The 12,103-nt window shown below is 35.2% G+C and overlaps 1 protein-coding gene across 5 annotated transcripts in view; it reads left to right on the top strand.

Moving 5' to 3' along the window:
- Positions 1 to 12,103, top strand: part of COL24A1 (collagen type XXIV alpha 1 chain) — a 395,660-nt gene that overhangs the window by 350,822 nt on the left and 32,735 nt on the right. For 4 of the 5 annotated variants that reach the window (XM_044238615.1, XM_044238616.1, XM_044238614.1 and 1 more), the window contains 2 exons: positions 1,875 to 1,928; positions 6,126 to 6,161. In XM_044238615.1, the coding sequence (XP_044094550.1) occupies positions 1,875 to 1,928; positions 6,126 to 6,161 (90 nt within the window). The remainder of the gene's footprint in view (positions 1 to 1,874; positions 1,929 to 6,125; positions 6,162 to 12,103) is intronic. The other variant, XR_006383188.1, reaches the window with a different exon arrangement.

Genomic DNA, 12,103 nt, shown 5'->3' with positions numbered 1-12,103 from the left:
GGGTGACTTAGTCGATTAAGTGTCTGACTCTTGGTTTCAGCTTAGGTCATGTTGTTAGCATTGTGAGATGGAGCCCTACCTCATGCTCCGTGCTGGGCATGGAGCTGGCTTAAGATTATCCCTCGCCCTCCTCTGCCCCTTCCCCACTGTCTCTCTCTCCTTCTCTAAAAATATAAAATATATAAATATAAAATATATAAAAATATATAAATATAAAACAAATAAAATCATAACACCTTGTCTTTCAGACACATTTAGATAAGCATAGACACTGTTTTTTGCTGTTTGGTCTAGAGTTCATGTATACCTCTCCATTCTTTTAACAAATCACTATTTTAGAGTCAGATCATGGTCCAGTTCATTAAATTAAAGCTTTGTTGACTTTTTTTTCAGTGATAAACCAATCTAGGGCTTAAATTTGATTAGTTTATGAATCAACTCTCTTTTTTTTTATCGTGTTGTGTTCGTCACCATACAGTACATCATCAGTTTTTGATGTAGTGTTCTATGTCTTGATTTGGTTGTAGATCTTTGAGGTTTGGGGACCATATTTACAAATTACCACTTAAAGTCAGTCTTTGTTTTTAAAAGTGATTCCATTAGATTTATTTTTATAGTACCAGCTAATTTCTCTCATTCTAAGCTACCTATGAATAGACTTTATGACATAATGATGTCAATTGCTAGTATTTTCTATACCATGGCAGGAGTTGGATAAAGAGAAAGCCTATCAGATACCTACATTTAAGAATTCAGGCTAAGCGTAAGCCAGAAAGACTGAAATTTGCTGCAAATGGGAGTGGGAGTGGAGGTTGAGGGAAAATAACTACAACAGGTATTTTGTATTCATAAATACATAGTAAGTCAGACAGAGAAAGGAAGATACAGCATGATCTTATTTACGTGTAGAATTTAAAAAATAAAACAAGCCAACAAAACAAAACTGAAGCAGATACATAGATATAAGGAAACAAACTATTGGTTCCTAGAGAAAAGGAGGGGTTGGGGGTGGGCATAATGGGTGAGGAGAATTAAGAGGTACAAACTTTCAGTTATAAAATAAGTAAGTCCTGAGGATGTAATCTGTACGATAGGAAGTGTAGTCAGTCATATTGTAATAGCGTTGTATGCTGTCAGTAACTAGACTTAATGTGGGGATCATTTTATAATATATAAAAATTTTGAGTCACTGTGATATACACCGGAAACTAATAAGATATTGTATGTGAGTTACACTTCAATTAAAAAAAAGATAGCTTCCATACATAGTTTGGGAAGAATTACCAGACTGAGCTTATTCAAGGTTATCTTCATAATAACAACTTACAGTTTCAAAATCATTTTTCACATTTAAGTCTCAAAATGGCCCTATGATACAGGCAATCATATTTAACAGATGGAGAAACTGAGGTTAGTCACATATGATGCTCTTGGTTTCTTTCCCATGCCTTCTCTCAATTCCATGCTGCAAGTCACTCAGACATCTCCTTCAATCTCCGTAAAGAAAGTTATTCAAAATTTTGTTCATCATTCTATGTAGTCTTTTTTATGTAAAGTACTTGCATTTTTTATGTAATAACCCACATGTAAAATGGCACTGTTAAAGTTATCACCACACAAAAATTGTATTGCTGATTTAGCAGTTTGTTAGAAATTACACAGATGTAACTCTTCTGATAGGAATCTGTAATAATCTATAGAATTGTGTCACATACAGTCAAAAGTACTATGATTTCTTTTGATATTATTAGATTTTCTACTAAAAACTAGAATTATGTGGACATGGACTATTTTACTGTTACACAAGAAATTTTCTAGAATTTTTCTGCATTATACTGGCAATGAGACTGACTGATTTTCTTTTACCTCAACAGGGAAACACTGGCCCCTTTGGCAAAGAAGGTATAATAGGCCCAACAGGTAGAACTGTAAGTTTGTTACAATAGAGGTCTTCCTTTTTCATATTCTCATTTTTCCCTCTTTAATCCTATTTCTAGAGCAATCCAAAAAGGATTACTCTGGGTATTTGAGAAGCCAAGGGCAAAATTTTCATCTAGATGGTGATTCCTGAGAGCTTAGAGACTGCATGTGTGCTGAAGGTGTATATAGTGAGGTAAACACTAAAACTGGAGTTGAGAAAGGAAAGTAGACCTGGAGCAGGGGAGAAGGGGCTGAGGACCCTTAGTATAGAGGTGATCACGAACCAATAAAAAGAATCCGTTTCTGAAGGAGAAAGTGTAACAAAAAAAGTGCAGACAGTCAAGATCCGAATCTTTGGAAGTGCCCACACACTATAAAGAAAAGAGATAGTTTGTGGGAATACCAGGAAAAACAGAAAAGCACAAGGTTCAGCTAGATGAGTTTCAAGTAAGGAGTGGTTAACAGTGATCTTTAAGAAAATAAATTATAGTAGAAGATAAAGTACAAAGTGCAATAAGGAAGGCAGTAAATATAAATATTTAATAACTTTTCTCAAATTCCCATACAGACTTTTAAAATAGGTATTATCATTTCTATTTAAGACATGGGGAAACAGATTAGGTTTACAAAGGTTCACCTAGTTAATTCAAGGTGGTACAGCTAGTGAATTACACAGCTCTTTCTGCCCCCATCCAAGCTGTGTCTGGAGAGGACACTGAGACAGTTAGTAGAGGCCAGTGCCTTTAGAAATCTGAATATGAAATAAAACAGAAAAATAAGATAATGGTTGGCAGAGTGGTCAGGGGAGAGTTTTACAATACTAATAGTAGTGTAAACATACAAGAGAAAGAACCCAGTAGGTAAGGACAAATTGAGATTTGGAGAGGAAAATGGTATTCCCTGCATGGAATTAATATTCTGAATCCTTTGAAAGCATTATAGGGAAAGATGTGGAGTCTTAATATATAAAATGGAACTTTGTGTATAAACAATGTTCTCTTTGATAAATTAAGGAAAAATTTCCCACCAAAACTGTTGACGTTTTGATTTTGCAAATGAAAAGTGTAACTCAACATTTCTCTAGATTTTCAGCATTTACCACTCAGAGCTATATAGTCTAAGTGGGAGATTGTAAGTGGGAGAATTCTCTTATTTTGGTGGGTGGTTCTTCAGCAAGCTAAGAAACACATACTTGGGATTACTGAATAATTCTACTGTCAAAAAATGTGGAATATTAGTCAAGGTAACTATAATAAAGAAATGGCTCAATTCAAATCACTTTTATGTATAGCTAGTTCTTAAAGATCCTTACGATATTCACCATGCCCATCAAATATTTTCCAAATTCCATTTTTTCCATTCTAAGAAGAATCTTCTAAGAAAAGTCTACTATGAAAGAATAAGCATTTGAGAATAGCAGATACTTTGTGAGAGATAAAAAGTAGTGGTGGGGGATGAAAGATATGCTTTTCTGAATCAGGAAACATTACTTTTAAGTCATTGTAAATGAAACTATATGGTAGCACAAAGGAATAAACAAATAGATGAGTGTAAATAGGCTAGAGCCCAGAATTAGATCTCGGAATATATAGGAATTTAATTATAACAAAAATGATATATCGGGATGATTGTGGCTGTTAAGTTAATAGGAACCCTGAATCAAACTGGTTTTAATAAGGAAATTTATATCACATTATGGGAAGCCCCGAGGTAGGAAGGGCTTCAGATCTGGTTAATTTAGTGACTCAATCATGTTATCCAAGACCAGGTTCTTCCCATGTCTCTACTCTGTCATCCAGAGTGTTAGCTTCATAATGAGGCGTCTATAAGTAATTTCTCAGCAATTAAATCCAGATATAATTATCCAAAGTGAAAACTGATCTACAGCCTTATCTTGAGAAAAAAATAAAGCTTTTTTCCAGAAGTCTCGCACTGCATTTTTCCTCATGTCCATTGATCAGCCACGTGCCCATTCTTATACCATGGACAGGGGAGATGGAATGATTTTAGTCCCACTGTTGCTGTAAGAAATTGGAACCACATTTCACCCAACTTTTTTTTTCACTTTTTTTTAAGACTTTAAATTATTTAAAAAAACTTAGAAAGCTAAAGTGTAGCTTTAAGGTTGAGAATACCTTTTATATAAGAAAGGAAATCCTAAAACTATATAATAGAACAGAATATGTGTTCACTTAAAATTTTTTAAATTTTGAATGGGAAAAGATTCCATAAACAAAATTAATATAAGTTGGGGAAAAGCAATTGCAAAAATATACAAAGACTTCATGTGTAAAGAGCTCTTACAATTTGGTATGAAAAAGATAGAAAACTCAATAGAAAATTGAAGAACAAATCCAATAATTTTTTGGAAAGATGCTCTCCTAACTTAGAGTAACAGAAATGCAAAGTAAAGTAATAACAAGATATTACATCTAACCTCTCAGAAGGGGATTAGGGAGAACAGTAGTAGTAGAAATGTGAATTATAGCCTTCATGGAAAAAGATATTTGTTAAAATATAAGTGCATATACCTTTTGACCAATCAGTTCCACTTAGAGAAATTTGTGCAATAGAAATTAAGCACTCAGTATACACTAAGGAAAGTTTACAAAAATTTTTTTCACAGTAATGGATGTATTAGCAAAACTTGAAATCCCCTGTTCATTTGTAGAAGAATGATTGTGTAAACCGTGGCCTAGCCGTTTCATAGAATACTATGCTACTATTGAAAACAACCAGTTATATCTAGTTCAGCCGCCTTGTGGCTGTTCATGATGTATTGTTAAGTGTGAAAATCTGATGCATAGAAGAGTATGTATCAGTTTTATAAAATATAACCAGTCACCCCATACATACATAAATATATTTGTCAATATTTGCTTAGGAAAAGAGGTATGAAAAAACGTACATACCAAATTGTTAATACCGGGCTGGAGGTGGACTAGGGCATTAAAAACAAGTTCTATAAAGGTATCTTAACAATTCGTTTCTGAAAGTTAATATCCCAGTTTAAAAGGAGTTTAGAACAATCAGGAAACACAGAAGAACTCATCAATGGTGAAATAATGAGATCGTAATTTTAGCCTGCAAGATTAACAAAGAATGATAGTATATGGTGTGTGTCAGAAGTCATAAACCCCCATATTGTGCAGGCATGCATGCATACTCAAATAAACTTTCTGGAGGACAATTTTTATAGAGTACAAGGATATTTGTTGCAGTGTTAGCATGACCAAAATTAGAAATAATCTAATAGGAAATTCAATAAAAAGATTATTGTTTATTAAGCACTAAATAAACATTATAATTATATGGAAGAATGTGGATTGATGTGGAAAACACTCATAACATATTGTGAAAGTGTAAATTCAGGTTTCTGAAAAGACAAGTAGTACTATCTTGTTTTTAAAATAAAAAATACATATATAATTTCCACAAGGATGAAAACAAAAATACTAACAGAGATTTTTTGAACAATAGGTCCATCTAATAACAGACTATACTTTCTCTTCAAGTGTACATGGAAAATCACTGAAATAGACCATATTTTGAATCATAAAAAAAATTGTTTACTAAACCTAAAAGAACTGAAGTCACACAAGGTATGTTCTCTGGCCATAATGGAATTAAAGTAAAAACTGGTAAACTGGAGAGATGATAAGAAAATCTCCAAACACTTGCAGATTTAACAATGTACTTCTTAATAATCCATGGATCAAAGAGGAAATCTCAAAGAAAGTTAGAAAATAATTAAAACTGAATGTTCTTGTATACAACATACCAAAGTTTGTGGGATGTAGCTCAGAAAGAGGAATAGAGAAAATGAAAGAAAAGGAGGACATCACCCTAGAAACAAGGTTTTCAAAGGCTGAGGTAAACAAATATTAGAAGAATTTAAGCTGGTAAATTCCCTTCTAAATAGCTCTGTATCTGATTATCAGATCTGCTGTTTCGGCTTCACTGAGTGCTTGTTGTCCCTGTCTCACTTTGTGCACAAGGTGATAAATCAATACCTTGTTTTTGTTTGTGTTTTGCTTTGCTTACCTTAGGGAAAGGAAACTAGAATTTATATAAATTTGCTAAAGAAGGCTAGCTGGATAGAAAAAAACAAAAACAGAGGTTACCGTGTTTCTATATATAGCCTCAACTACATTTGGTAAATAACTGTCAGTAGCACTAAAACAACATTTTTTGTTTTCTTGTAGGGACCCAGAGGTGAAAAAGGCATTAGAGGTGAAACTGTAAGTTTAAATTTCTGGTTATATTATCACTTGTCACTAGGTTATCTAGGCTCCATAAAAGCAAGGACCTTGTTTGGGTTTTTTTCATGATTATGTCTCTAATACTTGTGGAATAAAAATAAAATTAGAGTTTTCAGGAAGTAGAACTAATCTAAGTGGTACATTGTCGTGGGACCTGAGTGCCCCCCGCAAACATGTTTAAGAACCTGCCAATCAAATTCTTCCCAGGCCCTGTGTGAAATGGCATATTTGCCTTGTCAAGCATCAGGCATTTGCTTTGTGAGCCTTCTACAACAGTCCTGGAGTGAGAGCACCACCAAGTTGCCTTGGCAGGGGGGTGGGGGGGGTTATACCCACTATGTCCAGTCAGTGCCCAAGAGGTGCCAAGCAGAAGCAAATCATTAGCTTTGCAGCCAATTGGAAACAATTGTGGGAGGGTGGACAAAAGGTACATAGCACGTTCTGGCTCTATATGGCTTGTGCTGGCACTCTGTCCTACTTTTCTGGGATGCCATTTCCCCCAGTTAAAGAAGATATTTTGTAAAGGGGCCACTTTTCCAGCAGAGATTCTGCTGAACTTACTAAAGCACCAACTTAAACAGAGCACAGGCATGGAGTGAAACCAAGTACAGAAGGCAAATAAGAATAAACTTGAAGGGCGCCTGGGATAAAGCCTCTGCCTTTGGCTCAGGTCATGATCCTAGGGTCCTGGGATCGAGCCCCACATTGGGCTCTCTGCTCAGCAGGGAGCCTGCTTCCTCCTCTATCTGTCTGCCTCTCTGCCTACTTGTAATCTCTGTCTGTCAAATAAATAAAATAAAATCTTTAAAAAAAATAAACTTGAAGGTCGCAGAAAAATCTTGCTTAATAAGTAATGAAATTATATTGACAGCTGACATTTTCTCTTTTCACTAAAGGGTATTCTTGGGGCTCAGGATAATAAGTTACAGTTATGTTAATTAGCTGAAGAAGGGAAATTGAGTGATTTTGGATAGTCTAAGAATCCCAGAGGGATCAAAATAGATTTTTTTTTAAAGATTTTATTTTTAAGTTCTCTCTACACCCAACATAAGGCTTGAACTCCCAACCCCGTGATCAAGAGATGCATGCTCTACTGACTAAGCCAGCCAAGTGCCCACCCCAAAACAGATGTTTTTAATTTGCAGAAGCATACCCTTCATATTTTCTCTGGGGACTTACTATAGCAGAAAGCAAGGATGACTGCACACAGTGAAGTCATATGCCCCAGGAGGAGTGGAGAGGGGAAAGGAAATTACTGGTGAATGAGTTAGAAAACATTTGAGGGGTTGGGACATGATAGTTGTCTTTAAACATTTGAAAGGAAAAGGAAGAATCTGTATAATATGAGTGACCCTCCAGGATATATTTTAAATTGCTTATTTGTTGAATTGAATTTTCCATTTCTGTGCTTAGCTCCCTGAGAGACAGTGAGCTCCATAAGAGTATGAAGTATATTTAATACTCCCTAATTTCCAGCCTGTCACACAACTTAGCACATAATTTATACAGAATAGATATCATGAACTAAATGGATGGAACATTAAGACTGATTTCAGCTCAATATAATAATAAGCTAATATAATAAGGAACCGCTTTATTTTTTTAAGGTTTATTTACTTATTTTAGAGAGAGGGGTAGAGAGCATAAACAGGAGGGTCAGTAGGAGAGGGAGAATCTCAAGCAGACTTCGTGCTGAGTGTGAAGCGTGGAGCTCCATGCAGAGCTTTCTGAGCAGCGTTCCAAGCGGGGCTCGATCTCAGGACCCTGGTATCATAACCTGAGCTGAAACAAAGAATCTGCCAGTCAACTGATGGTGCCATCCAGGGTCCCCAATAAGGGGACTATTTTAAAACAAGATAGTTTTACCAAGATAGTGAATGCCTGTCAGTAGAAGCCTAATGACTCTCCTTCTGAGTTACTGGACTGGTAGTCCTCTACTGAGTAGGGAACTAGAATTTATACATCTATAGCCCCTTGCAGCTCTAAGAGTTTATGATTCTAATAAAAGAAAAGTGGGACGCCTGGGTGGCGCAGTTGGTTGGACAACTGCCTCCGGCTCAGGGCGTGATCCTGGAGTCCCGGGATCGAGTCCCACATCAGGCTCCCAGCTCCATGGGGAGTCTGCTTCGCTCTCTGGCCTTCTCCTCGCTCATTCTCTCTCTCACTGTCTCTCTCTCTCAAATAAATGAAATAAAATCTAAAAAAAAAAAAAAAAGAAAAAGAAAAGTAAGTAGACATCGCATAAAAGAACAAAGAAAGGTACAGAATATAAAGAAGAGTTCTTTAAAGTAGAGGCGAGATCGTGTCAAGTCTGATTCTTATTCTGAATCCATGTACGTCTCCTGCTCTTCATCACCGGCAGTGTTGTCCAGATCGCCCTGATGTCTCCCTTGGTCTCCTGACTTCTTTGTGTTCCTTCCACTTTTCCCTACTACAGTTCCTTCTCTGTAGCAACTAAAGTGATACCGTTAAATCGTAAACCAGAGTTTATCACCCTCCTCTTTAAAATCTTCCTATGACTCCTTCTTGCACTGAGAATAAAGTCTCAATTCCTTACTTTAGTCTACCATACTCTACAAGAATTAGCCCCAGTTTTTCTCTCCAGACTCATGATGTAACTCCTTTCCCCTTCCTACCACACTTCTCTTTATTCTTTGGAACTGCCTTCATTTTACTTAGAAAATTCTTTCATCTGCTCTCCACATGGTTGGTTCTTATCTCATTCTTCAGGTCTATGCTCAAATACTATCTCAGAGAAGCCTTGCATCATCATTTAGTCTCATTATTCCTGGTCATTCTCTTTCACAATATCCTGTTTTGTTTTCTTTGTAGTAGTTAGCAGTATTAAAAATTATTTTTCTGTCTCCTCTGCTAGAATATAAACTACATGAGATCAGGGAACTTTGTCTAATACACTGGTTATCAGCATCCAGAAAAGAATCTACCATGTAATAGGTAATATTTGAGAAAAGAATTAACTAAATGAATACTATTCCATAAAATTAAAAGTCAACAACTATTTTCCGTTATGCCTGGTAAAGTAGCATTTACTGACAACATACTTATTAGTCTTTTGCTCTGCAGATCACCATAGTTCCCTTCATAAATAAAGTGAAAACTCCTAGTACACAAGGTTGGGGGAAGAGCAGAGTGGTATTTAGTATAGGCAATAAAATTAGCTGTTGAAAAAAGGATTAACTGGCACATTAGAATTTACTGGTTTATCCTGGGGTTTATTGTTGAGTAACTAGTACTAAATATCTTTTTATCACTTCTTTCTCTTTGATCCCACTATGGCTTAAGGAACTTTAAAAAAGTAATCTTTTAATTCCTAGAAATCATCAGCATTAACTTTATGGAATGTACAATTTAAACCATACTCTGCTTTCATCCTATGGAAAAGCTTAATAACATTTCTGATATTCTCACTGGGCTTTTTTTTCAGTATTTTCTGCAGGTTTGTTTTCTTTAAGGGAATGGTTTAACTAACTGACTACCTAAAGACTTTTAGTTAATTATTATGTTTCCAAATATATCCTCAAGGGGGTCAACCTCAAGTAATATGCGGCCTCCCATATGCCCAAAATGGGACATTTTTGGAATGAATTTTTATTAGCCAAGATCTATTATATTGAGACAAACGTGATATATCACTCTTCATAAAAAATAAGAAATATAAGAATATATCAAGCAGGCTTTATAAATCTTATTTTTAAATCTTCCATGAAGCTGGCATAAGAAGTTATAAAGCTATGCCGTTTTATACTAAGACCAAATCATTATTCAATGCCTTTAAAAAAAAGTTACAGCTCATTATACAGTATATGAAATATATATCTTTTAGGATAAATTTGGGTTTCCTGGCTAGGAAGCTTTTATGTTCTACAATTTAAGGTTATAAACTCTAGTATTGGTCCCAAATAGGTCCTCTCCACTGCTGAGAAAGTTGTTTCTGTATTGCCGTATATTAAAGAGTGAATTTTTCCTTTCTATTCTATATGTGCTCCATATCTGCCTGCCTTTGGTATATATATTATAAACTGAGCCAGTGTTTTATGACATCCTAGGAAGGCTTCCTAGCATATAGCATGTAGAAATCTCTCCTCTTCCCCTGCTTCAAAACTATCATGTTAATGCAAATTAATCTTTAAAAGTTATAAAAATTTCCTGGTTTCCATGAGACACCAAACACTTTCAGAACATGCTTAATTTATGAAGTAAGTAATGCAAAAAAAAAAATCACCAGAAATAATAGATACAAAAATAATAGAATTTTAACTCATAACAAAAATAATATCCTAGTGTCAATCATCTGAAAAGGGTTTTAACAAAATGTCACAACTTGAAACATATAGCTTAAAGCTACAGAAGTAGAAAAAATAGAGAATAATCTCAGCATTTAAAATTTTAGATTAGTTAGGGGCGCCGGGGTGGCTCAGTGGGTTAAAGCCTCTGCCTTGGGCTCAGGTCATGATCTCAGGGTCCTGGGATCAAGTCCTGCATCGGGCTCTCTGCTCAGCGTCGAGCCTGCTTCCGCCTCTCTATCTGCCTGCCTCTCTGCCTACTTGTGATCTCTCTGCCTGTCAAATAAATAAATAAAATCTTAAAAAAAAAAAAAGTGAAATTTTAGATTAGTTGTCTCATTTTTGTAGCATATTATTTAATGAAAATCAATAAAATGTTAAAGAATACAATTGACATTTTCTCACATACTACGTCTAAGTTCATGTGTCTTCACAGTTCTTGATTAGCAGAATTATCTTATTTGCCTCCAGTTTGAAAGTGAGGAAGGTGCCTTATAAGGAAAAGCTAAGTTATGGGAAAATATTTCTTAAATATTATCAAATTAAGAACTTAAAGTATATATGTATATGATTTTTAAAATCCATAGATAGCATAATTCATTCAAATAATTATCAAACTCTTTTAATTCAAGGACATACTTCCTTAACATTCATACAAACTTTAAATTTAAAATTCCCAACTTGTATGCATGTGACTACCTTCTTTCTTCAAATACAACATATGAAGGAGAAAATTGATAAAATGTTTGAAAAATCACAATTTTAAAGTGAATCTTAGGGATATATCTTCACCAAACCTTCTTACAGTTGAGATAGCTGAGATTCAAATGTGCAGAAACTCACTCAAGGACATGCAGCTAATGAGGTACAGAGAAAAGATCACAGCCCAGGTCTCCCAATTCCTGTAACTGTTGCACTTGTCTATTAATTATAGTGCTTCTCAGAAAATAAGCTTTAGGAGCAACTTGATAAGAAGATGGTATAGACAGACAGATAGATGCCTCTCACCTACATTAAGAGTAGCTCAGCCATTTATATGGCAGATTCCACATGAGTAGGTTCTTAATTTGTAGTTATCCTCTGTGCCTTATTATTCACTGATTCCTTATAAGCATATTACTTCTAATAAATCTTATTTAATATTACTAAATTCCCAATTTAACCCTCTAAATCAGTGGTTCTCAATGAGGAGCCATCCCCTGCCCCCAAACCATACACATACCACAAGAGACATTTGGCAATATGTAGAGACATATTTAGTTGTCACAACTGGGGAAAGGGGAGAGTTGCTAGTTGCATCTAGCAAGTAGAGACTAGGGATGCTGCTAAACATCCTGTAATGCAAGCTTCTCAATTTATAAATGAGAATAAGGAAGCTCTGTATACCTAAGCCTGCCTAAAGTGAAGATTATGAAACTAAGTCAAGATTGTATTTACATAACAGCAAAGTCTAACATATTCAAGTTCAAGGATGTGCACTGCACTTATCAGTATTTTTAAAGAATAAGAAAAAATATGTTACCTTTGGAGGATCAAATGTAAATTCTGGGATTAAATGGAAAGAGTGTCTATTTCCAATAGTAGTGCTTTGACTATGGCCAAATTATCACTAGAAGC

The sequence above is a fragment of the Neovison vison genome, chromosome 2 (genome assembly GCF_020171115.1).
Source record: "Neovison vison isolate M4711 chromosome 2, ASM_NN_V1, whole genome shotgun sequence".
Lineage (NCBI taxonomy): Eukaryota > Metazoa > Chordata > Mammalia > Carnivora > Mustelidae > Neogale > Neogale vison.
The sequence above is the reverse complement of the archived record's forward strand: the minus strand, read 5'-3'. Positions and strand labels throughout refer to the sequence as shown.